This window comes from Schistocerca cancellata, chromosome 7 (assembly GCF_023864275.1).
Source record: "Schistocerca cancellata isolate TAMUIC-IGC-003103 chromosome 7, iqSchCanc2.1, whole genome shotgun sequence".
Classification (NCBI taxonomy): domain Eukaryota; kingdom Metazoa; phylum Arthropoda; class Insecta; order Orthoptera; family Acrididae; genus Schistocerca; species Schistocerca cancellata.
The window spans coordinates 607,211,629-607,229,226 of record NC_064632.1 but is presented as its reverse complement, the minus strand read 5'-3'; the positions used below and the strand labels follow the sequence as shown (position 1 = coordinate 607,229,226).

The following is a 17,598-nucleotide window of genomic DNA, read 5'->3' as shown; positions in this document are numbered from 1 at the left end:
GAATTAATTCAGTCCTTTCCTCCACTGGCCTGATCACCTATGACGAAATAGAATGACCTAGAAACTTTATTTCCTGTTGTCATAGGTGGCATTTTTTGGTGTCAACTGTTAGGCCCAACTGTTTTGTGATGTTTGAAACCTGTTCACGGTGATCTTCATGCTCATGTGGAAGAAGAAGAAATAAGTCCACTGCCATGTCTGGAAAGCAAAGTTTGTACAGTGTGGAATCGATAAATCTCTGCCACATTTTTCAGTCGGAACATCGTGTACTAAAATTCAAGTAACCCAAAGGGGGATAATAATAGTAGTTTTAGGAATGTTCTCTGTTGCCATTGATATTTGCAAGTATGACTTCTTGCCACCCACGACAATGAAAACAGAGGCAACCAAATGGGAAATGTGTCGGATGTTTGCTACCGGATGTCAGTCAGGAATGGTTCTGGCATTGAGGGCCCTATAGTTCCTGGACATAAGAACGTGCCATCCCTTTTGTCGGCCAACTGAATCGGTGAAGCCCGAGAGCTATTCGAGCAACAGATTTCGTAGCAATTCATCTACAACTGCTTTAGCGATCAGTAACTTGTCTGGGAGAAGGCACAGTGCCTTATATAAGACAGGAGGTCCCTCTGTGGTTTCAATTCAGTGGACCGTGCTACCTCTAATACCATGGTGGATTAAGAGTTGAGACACATTAAATGCATATGTGGAGGTGTCACAGTCATCAGTTGGTCTGTCAGAAATTGCACAGTCATGAATCTGTATATGTGATTTGTAGGTGCAGAAAGGAGGTTTTTGCAGTGGGTCAGCAGAGTACACTGCAAGGATTCTAACAGCTTTATGCATTGCTGAATGATGTTCACAGGATCATTCAGGAAGCAGTACATCTTCACATTATTAGAAGCGTCTGTCAAATCCAAATTCAATATAGCCTGGGTTAGTAATTCATCGAGGCGAGCATACTCGTTGTCATCCCCAGGGACGTGATAAAGTTCTGTACTCTGATCTGCAGGTCCTCTACGTTACGTTGAACGTCAGTGATATTTTAGTCCTCTGTCCGTGTCCTCCATGTTCATGGCAGGTGGAGATAACAATTATAGGAGCTGACATTTGGTGTCTGCTAGATGAGTTCATCACTCACAGAGTGATGCTTATAATGATGAATTTGCTTTTTTTAATGCAAGAACCTTCTTCTCTGGTGGGACAGTGGAATTTGTTTTTTATCTCTAGTTGCTCTTTGAGTGACGAGTGTAACTGCTGAAGCGTCAGAACTAACAGCTGTGTGCAGTCTGTACTCTGAGAGTTGGGTAGTGACCAGCAGCTCGTAGTCAGACGGGCGCGGTGTACCTCAACCACCAGAGAGCGATGACTCGTATCGGTAATGTCAGGCATTCCCGATACTTCTCGGGAAGCACCTGGTGTAGGGAAGGACGAGATGGCTGCTGCTGCTCCGTGTGTCGCCTGTCAGCATGCATCTTAAGTGAATGTGTGTTCTCTGTAGCTGTTAGCCACATCAGTGCTCAAGATGGCTGCCACGAGTAAGTACTGTTGGTGGACACTAGGTACTGAGTGCAACCATTTTGTCACATGAAAACACAGTCTGCTAATCATAGCTTAATTTCCTGTAAGAGTCCTTCATTGCATATAAAAAATGTATTAGTTTCGCGTGACAATTTACTTGTTGTTGTTGCCCACAGTGTAAGGTCAGGCATTAAAACAGGGACCGACAATGTTCGTAAGTGGTGCCAAAGCTGTTAGGGTGTCCTACTGTTCAGTTGTTCAGAGTAGATGGGTTGTTGGATTTGCTGTTTAGGTAATTTACCAAGTCTTTGAAGCAATGCAGCTTCAGCTGCTTCAAACTTGTTGCAAGGCGATGGTGAGAGGGTGACATCACTGATGGCAGCTGCATGCTCACCTACATGGCACAATAATGGGATGAGAAGTTCCGCCTTATGCAAGACACCTTTTTTCTTTTGTTTCACCCATATATGTTTCAGCACTTTTGTGCTATCATCAGTGGGTTCTATTTTTATTTTTAACTTACATTATGTTATTGACCTCTTGTTTTGGTAGCTGTTATGCTACACAATATACAACATGTCATAGTTTTGAAGTCGTGGTACGTTTTCCTGTTTTGTTGGCGAAGTAAATAGGCTTACTTCTTTGCCTGTGTTCGTGTGGCAATGCAGTTTTTCGATTACTCAAAACATAGGCGGAGTTTTTGCTGCCATTACGTGTTGTTGTGTCACAATACTGTTTTGTTGGCGAAGTAAATAGGCTTACTTCTTTGCCTGTGTTCATGTGGCAATGCAGTTTTTCGATTACTCAAAACATAGGCGGAGTTTTCGCTGCCATTACATGTCGTTGTGTCACAATACGTAATGGCAGCGAAAACTCCGCCTATGTTTTGAGTAATCGAAAAACTGCATTGCCACGCGAACACAGGCAAAGAAGTAAGCCTATTTACTTCGCCAACAAAACAGGAAAATGTACCACAACTCCGAAACTATAACATGTTGTATATTGTGTAGCATAACAGCTACCAAAACAAGAGGACAATAACATAATGTAAGTTAAAAATAAAAATAGAACCCACTGATGATAGCACAAAAGTGCTGAAACATGTATGGGTGAAACAAAAAAAAGGTGTCTTGCATAAGGCGAAACTTCTCATCCCATTTTCTTAGCAAGCATGGAGACAACAAGAAGAACTGCACCACAAGATGATTGTGGCACAATAAAATGGTGCAGGTGTAGTATGAAACATCATTCAAAACGTTGTTTGTAGCGAGCCCTGATTTGACAATTAAAAATTGAATACACGGCCTATGGAAGCTTCGGAGGAGTGTGCTGTACAGAGCAACGGTTGGAAAGTGTCTGTAAGGCACAAACATTGTTGATACCGGGGTATCAGTGAACAGAACCCCACCAATCAGCTGTAATGTGATAGCAACCCTAGAAATCATCTGGCACAACTCTGACAGCTCGCCTCCATCGACGGTTCAAAACTAATTCATCAGCTGAGTGTCCGACACAGGAGCACATGTCACAATCGGATAAGTAAGGCGTTGCTGTCACGATTGTGTACTGGTATTGAGCTCAGGTTCTGAAACACCTTAGCTGTAGTTCCATCAAAGAAAATTTAATCAAGTCTGTGAAAGGTTTCACTGAATGTTGCCACATGTCATCAGCCTGTGCAAGAATAGACATGAGAAGCAGTTGATAGTCAATTACACTCGCATTTTCAGGCTTAAGTGATTCCATAGGGTTTGATGCACTATGCAGAGCTTGGGACACACCATTCAAAGGCCCCAGTAGATTCAGATGCACTTCGATATTCATTGTCTCAGCAATAAGCCATGTGTTCACTGAGTTTCCACAAAAGAAACTGTTGTTGCGGATCACCAATGTAGGAATTGGTTGACGATGACTATGAATGATATTCAAGTGCTGAAGCCAAGAAATGTTCACTTTAACATTTTATTACACTCAGTTCCACAGGAAAGTGTATGCCATTATCTGTATGAGATATAAGAGACTATTACAAATATATTTTTACGTGAAAATACATGTTATTACTAATTGCAAAATTAGCTAATAGTCAATCCAATTGCTGCCATTATCAATTATAGCTTGGCACCTTTTTGCACGCTTTTCGTGAGATTTTCTCCATATTCTCTTGTTATCGTTTTCCATATCATCCTGACTTTATATGACAGCTGCTTCAAAGTATGTGCTGGCTTTCCTTTAAGCTTCATCTTAACCAACACCCAAACATTTTTGAGCAGATTTGTATCTGGAGACACTGAAGGCCAGTCCATCATGGACACGCCATTGTCTTTATTCCACACTGTACAGAGACGGCTGCAGTGTTTCCAGTCATTATCATCTTGAAGCATCCAGTTTGCCTCGTTTCAACCAAATAGCTTCTTAACAGACCTCAGAAGATATTTTGATAAATAGTGCACGTTTTTCAGCATTTAAATTGGCTGTAAAGAAGTGCAAATACCCAGAACTGCTACTAACAAACTGAAACATTCAACTCTCACACTGTTTATGTATACACTATGCAGAAGTGCATTGAGTACAGATTCAAGACCACTACGGGTGGTGCAGTTGCTACATTTAACATTATGGCATACACTTTCTTGTAGAACTGACTATAACTCTTGTACACATAATATAATCAGAGTACATTTTACACCGTAGCTCGAGACACAAGAACAATAATGCACAGGGCAACAATGACAATCACTTCCAAAAAGGTACACATGTTCATTGTTTTTTGTGTTGATACTGGCAGTTGCTGCCAATGTCAGATAGGAGATTGTGACAGCATTTTAAATCTTTAAATTTTGTGAACAATTATATGCAGAGCTGAAAATCAAATTTCTGCAGTAAAATTCCAGATGCAAAATCTGAAAAATGAAAACAGAATTGGCAGCATGAATTTGACTCTGTATTTTCCTCTTCCACTTGCTCTTCAAAAAGGACTTTGTTATTCTTTCCTCCAAACACCACAAGTTCAAAATCATTTATCTGTACTCTTTTAATCATCATTAGTTTCAAGCCCACCTTCTCGCCATCTGACTACCAAAAACTTGAACCAATATAACTTTTCTTGCAACCTTGCATGTATGTTGTTTCATAATTTTTTTTTTTTTTTTTTTTTTTTCCACGTTAAATTTTCCTCTTCAATTTTCCCTCTCTTTTAAATGTTTCCAGTTCAGTTCAGTTTTTTAGTTAATATTGATGATTTTTCCCTTTTTCTTTTCCCATCCTTACTTCTGGTGCTGCCTTTGGGAATAGTCAGACATTTATATCTTCAGGTTCTTAAAATCCCTCCCCCTAACCAAAAGTTCAGTGTGCTGTCTTCCACTGAAGCTGAGACTGAGGCCCTGAGACTCACTTCACCTGTCTCTGTGCCAAGGAGAGGCAAAGCAATAGGGTAGAGGTCTATTAATCATCAGCAGTTCAGACATACAGCAAATAATGGTAACTCTTAGGAAAATGCCAGCAAGAGATGGGAAGGAACACCATATGAATTCAGTGTGTATGCCTGAGATACTCATTCAACATGCTGAACAGACTGTTCCAGCAGCCATTGAGGGAACAGGACGGTACCAACTACAGACGGCAGTGCACATTGGGACAAATGATGCCTGTTATCTGGGCTCTGAGGTCACACTCGGACCACCGCAACAATTGGCGGAGAAGGTTGAGAATATTGGCCTTGTTCACAGAGTTTCAACAAAACTCAAAGCCCACAGCATTTTCCCCAGAACAGATCGTGGTACCCTGGTTCTGAGTTGAACGGAAGGTTTCAACCAGAGGCTGTGATGGATTCTGTGATAACTTTTGCTGTGTCTACCTAGACTCGTGCCAATGAGTTGAGAACTGTAGGATCCCCAAAATGGCCAGATGTGCATTACACATCAGAGGCTACTAACCAGGAGGCTAACTGTGTGTGAGGTACACACAAGGGGAATTTGGATTAGGTAACTCTCCATCCAGTCCAAACAATGATACCTGTTGGAGACCTGTAAGTATCAGACTGACATCCAAAGAAATGTCATCCACAGGCATGAGCTTTAAAATCCTAGTTGTTAACTGCCGAAGTCCCAGGTTTTGAAGTACTCCTAAAATGCGGTGCAGCTCACATAGTGCTAGGTATGGAATGCAGATTAAAACCTGAAGTTGACAGCAGTGAGAGTTTTGGGCAAAATTGAAACATATATTCAAAGGACAGGCTAATGGGAAATGGAGGTGGTGTATTTGTCACAATTGATAAGAAATGCAAATCTGCTTCGATAGAAATTGAAGTTTCGTGCGAGATTATTAGAGTAAGACTCGTTATCAGAGATGACCATAAAACCGTAACTGGCTCCTTCTATCAACCACAAAACTGACTTCCTATTGTAACTGAAAAATTTGGGGAAAACTCAGTTCACTTGTACATAAGTTCCATAATCACATTGAAATCATCAGAGGCTAGTTTAATCATGGGATAATTGCAGTTTTCTGAATAGTGGGCTTGACAAGACATCCTGCGAAACATTAATACTTGGCTTCTCTGAAAACTACCACGAGCAGATAGTTTGGAACCCCCTGATTATGAAAATATCATCAGTTCTAATGACAAACAGATGTGACCTTTATGAGACTGTCCACAAAAAAAAACTATCTGTGACTGAAATAATTATAGCAACAATGGTTACCAATGTACAAAGGGTTTCTAATAGGTTTAGTAAACTAGATAAAAAAGCAGTCTCAGTGAAGAACATGGACTTTAGGCACAGTACAAGAGCAAGCAGAGGAACTATGGTTCAAGGTTAAAAAAATTGACCTTGCATTGGACAGATATGTAGGCAGTACAACAGTTCATGATGGGAGGCACTCTCCATGATATATAGGCACTGTATGAAATCTTCTAAAGAAGCAGAGACAACTGCTTGAGAGGTGCAAAACAAAGCACAGACCTTTATATAGACAGATGCTGAGTGAAATGTATTTGACTGTCAAGAGAGCAATGTGTGACATCTTCAGTGACAACTGTAACAGAATATTGTTGAATGACCTTTCACAAAACCCAAAGAAATTCTTGTCATATGTAAAGGCAGTTAGTGACACCAAAGTTAATGTCTAGTCACTAACGGATGAGGCAGGAACTGAAATCTATGGCAACAAATCAAAATGAATTGCTTAACTTGATTTTTAAATATTCCTTTGCAAACGAAACCCAAGGATAATTTCACTAATTTAATCCTTGAACCACAGAGAAGATAAGTGCAAGAAGTACTACTTTCAGTGGCATTGAGAAGCAGCTGAAATAATTAATAAAACTGACCAAAGCTCCAGGGCATGATTCTATGCTTTCTGATTCTACACTAATCTCATGGCTCGGTTAGGTCCTGTTTCAACTATAATCTGTCATAGGACCCACAAACAAAAAAGTGCATCCAGTAGTCGGAAGAAAGAACAGGTCACACCCATCTACAAAAAGAATAATAGAAGAGAGAAACAAAACTACTGTCCAGTATCACTGATATAAATTCATTATAGACTCTTAGAATATATTCTGAGCGCACACATAATGAGGTATCTCAAACAGAATGACTCCCTCCTTGCCAACCAAAATTGATTTTGAAAACATTGATCATGTTAATTCCAACTCGCATTTTTCTCACATGACACACTGAAAGGTTTGGAACAAAGCAGCCAGGTAGATGCAGTATTTTTTTTATTTCCAAAAAACATTTGACACAGTACCACATCTACGCTTATTATCAGAAGTATGATTTGATGGGGTATCAAATGAAATTTGTGACTGGATTGAGGATTTTTGGTAGGGGTGCTGCAACAAGTTGACTTGGATGGAGAGTCACTAACAGATGAAGAAGTAACTTTGGGTATGCTCCAAGGAAGTATGTTGGGACCCTTTCTGTTTATGTTGTATATTCATGACACTGTGGATGATATTAGTAGTAACCTCAGACTTCTTGGTATTGCTGCAGTTATCTAAATGAAGTATTATCCAAAAAATCTGCACAGATACTCAATCAGATCTTGACAAGATTTCAAAGTGGTGCAAAGTTTAGCAACTTGATTTAACTGTCCAAAATATAAAATTGCTCATTTCACAAAACCGAACAAGTAGTATCCTATCACAATAATATCAATGTCACTGCTGGAATCAATCAACTCATTCAAGTATGTTGATGTAACACTTTGTAGGGATATAATACAGAATGGTCACATAGGCTCAGTTATGAGTAAAGCAGGTGGCAGACTTCAGTTTATTCCTAGAACACAACAAAATTAATTAATCTACACAGAAGATTGCTTGCAAGTGGCAGGCTTCAGTGTATTCCTAGAACACAAGGGAAATGCAATCAGTCCAGATAGGAGATAGCTTACAAATAGCTCATGCAACTCATCCTAGAATATTGCTCAAGTGTGTGGGACCTGTACTAAATAGGTCTAACAGTGGTATTGAATTGCAAGTTTGTTTGAGCTATGGGAGAGTGTCACAGAGCTGCTGGAGAAACTGACCTGGTAGTCTCTTGAAGATAGTTGTAAACTACCCTGGGAAAGACTATGTACAAAGGTTCAAGAAGTGTCTATAAAAGAGCACTCTTGCAATATGCTACAACCCCCAATGTATCACTCCCTTAGGGACTGTGAGACCCAGATTAGATTAATTACAGTGCTTATGGGAGCATTTGAACTATCGTTCTTTTCACACTCCATATGCGAATGGAAGAGGAAAAACTGGTATAATGAGACATACCCTCCACCATGCCTTTCAGAGTGGTTTGCAAAGTATAAATGAAAATTTAGATGCAGGTGTCCTTTACTTGTGCTTGCTTACCGTTCTTTGATTTTCCTGCAGTAGGCTTAGGCCTACACCTCAAAACAGGAGGATTTGATTTGATTTTTCTAGGCTCATATTCAACTGTAGAATTCACCTTACCATGCAAAGAACCAATCTTCAGTACAATTTTCATGTTTACGTAGGGCGAGCTGTTGATATCATTTGATGAAATCCTTGATCCGACAAATTACAGCTACTTTGTTTACTTCCTAATTACTATGTATGCTTCAGCCCAGCTATTTTGCATATTCATAAGTAAGAAGTCATGTTTGTTTGCAATTCAGTCCACAGTTCACTTTAAATAATGTAATCATAAAGTTTGCATTCTTCATCTCATTTCACTTGTACACTTTGAGTGTTAACAGTTTGGTGATGTTGGTGTCAGAGTAAAATCACTTAACTTAATATGCACAGCATTACTGTCTCTTAGTTTGTCAAATAAAGTAAAATAGTATATCTCATATAGAATTGCAGTGGTTCTAAGAGACATGCTGTCTGTTATTGCTTTTATGGCTATATACTAATAATACGTTATTGTAGTAGTAATATATTATTGCTAAAATAAATTATGTAGGATGGGCTAGAGGCACATGTGAACAGTGTGGTAATCAACCACAAAAAAATTGTGGAAATATGTCCCATGTGCAGCCAATAAGGTTAAAGAACTGTTAATTATAGAAAATATGTTTCAAGTGGTTTATAGTATATTTGAGTACATTGGACGAATAAATTTCATTTGGCTCAATTCATATTCAGTAACTAAAATGATGTTCTACTAGGAACAAAACTGAAGCTGTATAGTACATACCATAGAACATTATTATTGAATAGCAATCTTTTTACAGATAGTAATGGAGAGGAATCCATTGCCAGCTACTGTCCTGTTGTAAAACTTTATTTATTTATTTATTTATTTTTTTACCTGTTGACCAATTAAAAAAGACATTCCGATGGTGAGAAATGAAATTGTTGAGTGGTGGCCTTGGTTGATATGTGCCCCCTCTCCCCTAGTCACTGAAATTTGTGGCCAACTATTCCAGTATGTTATCATTTCTGTCATAACTATTATCTGCAAACTAAATTCATTCACCTCACAGTTATCCAACTGTGTCTTGTTAAACAATGCTCCAAACTCTTTTTTCCCTTTGTTTTTGTATAGCTGAATGTAAAAAGTATTACTATCTTTCCTTACAGGGAACATAGAACGCTTCAGTAAATTGGAAAAGGATATTGCAGACCAAAATCACATGATTAGATATTTGATTCATTTAATGGAGATGCATTACAATCAAAACCATGATAATATGTTCTTAAGGTAAGTCACAGATAAATTTATTAAATATACTACCTCTTTTTTTGTCTGCATTTCTTCAACATGTTCCAAAAGTATTAAACAGCTTCACGTGAAGATATATACTATCTGACTGCATAATGATTATTCTAACAAACCCCAACACCTAGTCAGTGAGTGCATTTTTTTATTGATACAACATATAGTTAGTTTTGTGGTAATGAATATTATTTCATCTTTTATCTACAGTACTGTTGTATTTACTATGCTTTGGCCTTCTAAAGTCTCCATTGCCATATTTTCTGTGGCTGCACTGCTTTGACAGAAAAATTTCATACTGCATAATAACATTCATAGGGAACTGGTAAACAAATTGTAAAAGATACTTAGTATGGAAGTGAACAAGTAATAAAGGAGTGAGAAACTTCTTCTGAGAAACTTTCTTCTGAGCACTAACATAACACTAGGAAAGGAAAACTTAACTCACTTGACAGACTGATGTATAACAAGAATGACACCGTATCAACACTGGTACTTCATTTGCTTGATGATATGTTAATCATTTTTTTCTCTGAATAGCTAGAAATTGAAATTTTTCATTCTATACAAGTTATGAAATCTATAAACTATATTTTATATTTACATGACTCTTTTTTATTTTTAGAATAAGGAATTTCCACTCAGGAAGGTAAGTACTGGTCAGTGTGGTGCACAGATCACACCATAACAGAGACAACACATTAATATGACAGTATTGCTTTATCGCTCATAACCAAACATACAAAACACTCACATGGTACAAGGTTCTAAAGTGAACTGACTTACTTGGAGTCCACCCAACCCTGCACTCAGATGCACGAGTTCACTGCTGAGAAGCATTGTTCATGCTAGTGTCTTCACAATATTATATATTGATGGAGAAGGGGAAATGAGAAATATGTACAGCAAATAATTATTTTACACTAGTTGGCTAGGGGTGGGGTGGGAGGAAGCAGTTGTCAGCGTGCATTGTTGAACAGGTGGGCTGAGTCCAAATGTACTCGACCAGCTGTATCTTGGTCAGCTGAGAAGCAGGACATGGCTGGACCATTTTTCAGTGTCGGTCCAACTTGATGAAAGTTTCCAACCATGCTGTGGCCAGATATAAAGAAAGAGACAAGATTCACTCAAAGCAGGTAGCAACGGAGGCTGGGACAGCTAGGATAGTGCGTTGGTAAGAAGGATATGAAGCTGCTGTGACGTGGAGCATGGTAGCTGTTGTGATTCCCTCAGGAATGCAATAATGAGTATGCCATCTGCTGATAAATGTGAAGATATAGCGATATAATTGATGTTCATAGGTAACTGATATGTATGTATGTGTGTGAGTTGTTCAGCTCATATGACTGTCATCCACTATCAAATCACTGCCTAAAAGTTTTGCCCAGATATTCTCTGGATTAAAGTATCTCATGTTAAGTTCAATGACAAATGTTTCCTCAGAGTATGAATTAGCCATCTCCATTGTACCAGGTGTGTGTGTGTGGAGTAAGGGTTATGTAGATGAGGTGCAGAGTAACACTTTGATATGTTTATTAAAACCAAGATATTTGAAATGTACATTCCATTACCAATCTCAGCTAACATTACATACTCTCTTTCTTGATCAAAGGTTGTTAATTAACCAAAACAACTTTTGAAAAATGATTAAACCTTTTACCATTATATCTAACTCAATTTCTCCACAAAAGAACTCATTTAAATATGTATCCACAATAAACATGGATGCATATGATTGAAACACAGTGGGTGAATAACAGCTGGTGCAGTTTAACACCCTCAGTTCTTTAGCACTAAAGAATGTACCGTAAAACTCAGTTGTAGATTCAGATGTAATACCACTCCTGTTCTCGGAATTTCAGCTGAAGAATTCAGCTAGTAGCTGTTTCCCATTTTGTCCATATTGCCATATTAACAGGGACAAGCCAATGCCCATCCAACAAAGTTCTGCCCCCAAACACCAATACTGCAGTCTGCACCAAACGTACTGCCTTCCATTACCCAGTCAGTGCCACACACGTCTTGTGGCAAGCAAACCTTGCAGTCTATGCTTCCTGCTCAATTAAATACTTCTGGGTTGCAACCATGTTTAAAATGAACTCTGCATGTTGGTCCATTGATAGTAACTGGGCCAAATATCTCAAAAATAAGCATCAAACGAAAAAACTACAAAGTACGAAACTCGTCTAGCTTGAAAGGGGAAACCAGATGGCACTATGGTTGGCCCGCTAGATGGCGCTGCCATAGGTCAAACGGATATCAACTGCATTTTTTAAAATAAGAACCCCCATTTTTTATTACGTATTCATGTAGTACATAAAGAAATATGAATGTTTTAGTTTATATAGCATATTTCATGACAGGTGGATTGGTCATCAAAGCCAGCACATTCACCGGATCTGACATCCCCAGATTTCTTTCTGTGAGGAAAGTTGAAGGATACTTGCTATCGTGATCCACTGACAACGCCTGACAACATGTGTCAGCTCATTGTCAATGCATGTGCGAACATTATGGAAGGCGAACTACTCGCTGTTGAGAGGAATGTCGTTACACGTATTGCCGAATGCATTGAAGCTGACGGATGTCATTTTGAGCATTTATTGCATTAATGTGGTATTTACAGGTAATCATGCTGTAACAGCATGCATTCTCAGAAATGATAAGTTCACAAAAGTACATGTATCACATATGAACAACCAAAATAAAATGTTCAAACGTACCTACATTCTGTATTTTAATTTAAAAAACCTACCTGTTACCAACTGTTCGTCTAAAATTGTGAGCCATATGTTTGTGACTATTACAACGCCATCTATCACAAAGCAAAAAATGTGGTCCAACTAAAACATTCATATTTCTTTACATACTACACAAATATGTAATAAAAAATGGGGGTTCCTATTTTTAAAAAATGCAGTTTATATCCGTTTGACCTATGGCAGCAACATCTAGTAGGCCAACCATAGCACCATCTGGTTTCCCCCTTCAAACTAGAAAAGTTTTGTTCTTTGTAGTTTTTTTGTTTGACGCTTATTTCGTGAGATATTTGGCCCGGTCGCGATCAATGGACCACCCTATATAACAGAGCTGTGAACACAGTTTGAAACGATGAGATGTCCATCCATCACTTCCAGAAGTTCATCCATGCAACATTACAGGCACCACTGCTTATGCCCACCGAACCACAAATGTGGTTCATGGTAATGAAGAATATATTTCACCAGCAACAAGTCATCAACAATCATGAACAACTCACCTTGGTGATAAGCAATTTGGACCAACAAATCAAAACATTGCTCTGCACACACTGCCAGACAGAGCTTACAACAAACTGAAAAACGAGCTAATGTCCTGCCATACAAACCATCAATCTCAGTGACAAGCAAGAACTATACAAGGCAAAATGTGATGACAAAATCTCATCATAGTTCTGGTACACCTATGTAATTTAATGAACAGTTTCTCAGTGTCCAGTGATTTGTTACTACACATTTGACATCAACAGCTACTGACACAAGTATGTACGGCACTGTATGACAATAAGTCACTCAAAAAATTACTGCAGATCACTGATAGAGTTTACAAATTGTTTGAGCGACCCACAACAATTGCCATGACATTGGTGGACTACTTCTGACTGAGCTCACCAGAGACGACGACTCTGGACTGTGCAACCATCACATTATGATACCCATTGACCATTCCAATTACATTTTAAGCTCAAGAACCACAGTCAGAGCACTGGCAACACAGATGCACACACATTAGCAATGGTAAGGTGCTAATAGTCGAACTCAGGAGCAGTGGAAGAGCTCCCATGGGGTATGATGGTGCGACAAACATTTTCGCTAACACGCTGTGAAATGTACCTCACTGTGCACACTTACTCTGATAGCAAGACAGTCCACAGTAGCAGTGCAGTGTCCACACACTGTCAGCAGCAGCCACATCCTTACATACACTCAACTGCATCAAAGAGACTGTCTGTGTCAGACAGTCTTGTAGACTCTGGTTCCAACATCACCACGCTGCCTATCAGCCACACACCGAACAACAAAAAGGATGTTCTAGTGTCGTTGATGGCAATCATCAACTCTATGATCCATACTTACAGAGATAAAGTTCGATGATGGTTTCTCCAGACATTTCACAGGGTCATTTGTAGTCACTGATGTCTCTGAATCTGTTGACAATGTATGCGCCTCTAATAAACACAGCATAACTACAACACAGAAACCTTTGGAGGACCATGGAATTCAACCATCAAGCAAACTGCACATCACAACAGCATCAAACACAATACAGCTCACCACATCCAAACTACTTGTCCCACTACGTGCATGCAGAATTGCACCCAACCGTTGAACAAAGACGAACACAATTTTTGACAAAATGTTGTAGACTGGAATTGTTAGCCAATCTGACAGCCCACAGTCTTTGCCCCTACATCTTGTCCACAAGAAAGACAGCTCATACAGGATGTGTGGCGATTACTGGGCCTTAAATGTACGGTTGATACCAGAGGGGTAACTGGTCCCCAATGTACAGGACTTCATGTGCACACTAGCTGGTGTAGAGGTTTTTAGCATCCTCAGCTGTAAAAAAGTGTATAACCAAACACCCGTATGGACTAGCGACATTCTGAAGACTGAAGCGATCATGCCATTCGGTTTATTCGAATTTTTATTCATACCTTTTGGACTGAAAAAGACTGCTCAGTCACAGCAACATTTTGCAGATGAGGTACTCAAAGTACTTTTATTTTGTTTCACTTACTTAGGTAACATCTCGGTGTTCTCCCTCGAGCTAAGGGTCATGAACAATATTTTTACAAAGTACATCAACAGCTGTTTAACTATGGAACAGTAGTAAACGCAAACAAATGCATCATTGGGAAGACTCGATCCAGATTCCTGGGCCACACAGTTTTGGCTAAAAGCAATTGCCCATTGGCAGAGAAGATTACAGTGCTACAATCTCTACCATAAATTTTTATTGTCGTCACCTCCCAGCAACAGCAGCTATACTGACAACACTCGCAGATGCATTCGTGGGCTGTGACACCACTGGATGCACATATCTGTTGAGTGGATACTCAAAATTGAAGAAGCATTTCACAACTTCCAGCTTAAGTTGAGCAGTGTTACTTACTCATCCAGTATCTCACACATACACCAGGCTGCAGGAGTCAAGGCAAGTCTGTCAGCAATTAGAATTGCATTCCATCAATGAGCAGATCCACACTGGCAGCCACTCAAGTTTTTCTCTAAAAAGTTGCAGCCAGTCCAGCAGAAGTGGAGTGCGTATGACAGAGAACTGTTAAGAAACTATGAGGCAGTCAGATACATCTGGCCTCAAATAGAAGTTCAAGCACTGACTATTTTTACAGATCAAAAATCCATTACTTCTGTGTTCGAGAACTTCAGTAGAGACACTTGCTCATTTACGCAGTTTTGACATCTTGAGTTCATAAACCAGTTTACGACAGACATTTGACAATTAAGAGGTGCTGAAAATTTAGCAGTTGGCTACTTTTCTGGTGGAAATTTCAGACAAGAGAACTCCCTGTAGAGCAGGCCAAGGGATCCACAGTCACTACCACTGTCAAGTGACTGGTCTGCAGGACGACATTTTTATCAGATTCTGGCATTCAACTCTTATGTTGAAACTGTGGAATGAAATCTCGTGGAACAAATTATGCCCATGCATTTTGCAGAAGTTCCACAAGATAACCTTCGGCAGCGTCCAAGGCTTACCTCATCTTGGGACCAACGCTACGGTCAGACTACTTACAGGCCACTTCGTGTGACCTTTCTCAAAGAAAGACGTACACACGTCAGCATGTTCTTGCATCCTGTGCTGACAGAGTAAAGTGGGTCATCACACGTGTGCAATTTTGGTAACTTCCGAGGCACACCCGACAGATAGGCCCACATTCACATCGACCTCGTCGACCCCTTCTCACCACTCTATAGCAACACGCTCACAGCTGTAGATAGATGTACACAGTGGGTGGAGACTATCCCAATCGCTGCCATCTGAGCCGAAACTATGGGAAAAACATTTATGTGGATTGCACAGTTTGGGTGCCTTCTCTACATTATGACCAATCGAGGCCACCAGTTTCAATCCGTGCTGTTCGAGGAACTAGCCAAACTGTGCAGCTTTCAGCAATGCCACACAACCAGCTACCACCCGACTAATAATGGTGTGACAGAACGGTAGCACAGAATCTTAAATCCATCACTTATGTGACACTGAGAGAAAAGGACAAAGGCAAACCTGATAACAGTGCATCTGTGGCCGAAATGATTTATAGTGAGCCTCTACTCATTCCAGTGCCAGCACCTCTACCTGACACAGCAGAACTTCCATGGTTAGTGCACTGCACTGCACCAATATCTGCCACCTGCCTGCACCTCACCATCTGGTGTTTGTGCACAGACACTTACGCAGCTGTTTGCGTGTGATACTTTGCACAGACTTATTCAGATTGCCATTACAGCCATTATACACTGGTCCTTTCCCACTGTCGAGCAGAGGGGATCACACCGTGGACATTCTATACAACACCACAACCTTGGAAGTATCCCTTGAATGTGTCAAACTGGTGTGGATTTTATCTCCAACGGTTGTGGATACCTCACCAACATGTCACACCACGACCACTTGAGGGACATCAGGTAACCTGCACTCCCACTGCAGCTGACAGCATTGCTGCCACAGCTACAACCGAACTACGTGAGAGCCAGTCTGTGAGTCGAGTTTAAGTACCAGGACATTCTGGGTGCTTCGCATTACAGGGCTCTGTGGCAATGATACATTTTTGTACACATGTATCATGAGAATATCAAGACCTAACGGTGAACACTCTGACATGCTTAGTTTTGAGAGCTTTTCTATTGTAATTTAATGGTCAGTGAGTTAAATTTCAGTTTCTTTTATCAAATGTTCTTGTGTGCATCCCTGAGAACAAAAATAAAGCTATGTGAAATTATTTATATGGGTAACCTAAGAGGCCACAGCTCTTCAATTTTTCACCTTTTTCATATTTATGAAAATGCTTTCGTTGGTTGATATGTTCAACATAATACAAATAAACGTAATTGACACAATGTGTTAAATGCATACTAATACTATTAAATAGGAAAGAAACACTATCTGTTATTTTTTTCACGACTAAACCGGTTAACTGATTTCGATGAAATTCGGTATGGGGATAGTTTGAACCCTGAGGAAGAACTTAGCCTACTTTAGAAAGTATTATTATTATTATTATTTCTCTTTCCTGTCTCAGATGTTATGTCTGGTTAAAAATGGAAAGTGACACGTGACTTCCTTTTAACTGTACAGTATATGTTACATTGCATTTAGGAACTTTCGGGTAATTGAACATGTATCAATAATTACAGATTTCTGTAGTTGTATATATACGTTTGGATGTAGCTGTATTGCGTTGATGTACTGGTGGATATTGTGTGGTATGACACCTGTAGTTGATAGTATAATTGGTATAATGTCAACTTTATCCTGATGCCCCATGTCCTTGACTTCCTCAGCCAGTTGGATGTATTTTTCAATTTTTTCTCCTGTTTTCTTCTGTATATTTGTTGTATTGGGTGTGGATATTTCGATCAGTTGTGTTAATTTCTTCTTTTTATTGGTGAGTATGATGTCAGGTTTGATATGTGGTGGTGTTTTATCTGTTACAATGGTTCTGTTCCAGTATAATTTGTATTCATCATTCTCCAGTACATTTTGTGGTGCATACTTGTATGTGGAAACATGCTGTTTTATTAGTTTATGTTGTATGGCAAGTTGTTGATGTATTATTTTTGTTGCACTGTCATGTCTTCTGGTGTATTCTGTATTTGCTAGTATTGTACACCCGCTT

At 39.5% G+C, this 17,598-nt stretch overlaps 1 protein-coding gene across 1 annotated transcript in view; it reads left to right on the top strand.

The window, feature by feature from the left end:
- Positions 1 to 17,598, top strand: part of LOC126092939 (TNF receptor-associated factor 6-like) — a 103,527-nt gene that overhangs the window by 30,511 nt on the left and 55,418 nt on the right. The window contains exon 2 of the mRNA XM_049908670.1: positions 9,566 to 9,686. Coding sequence (XP_049764627.1) covers positions 9,566 to 9,686 — 121 coding nt within the window. The remainder of the gene's footprint in view (positions 1 to 9,565; positions 9,687 to 17,598) is intronic.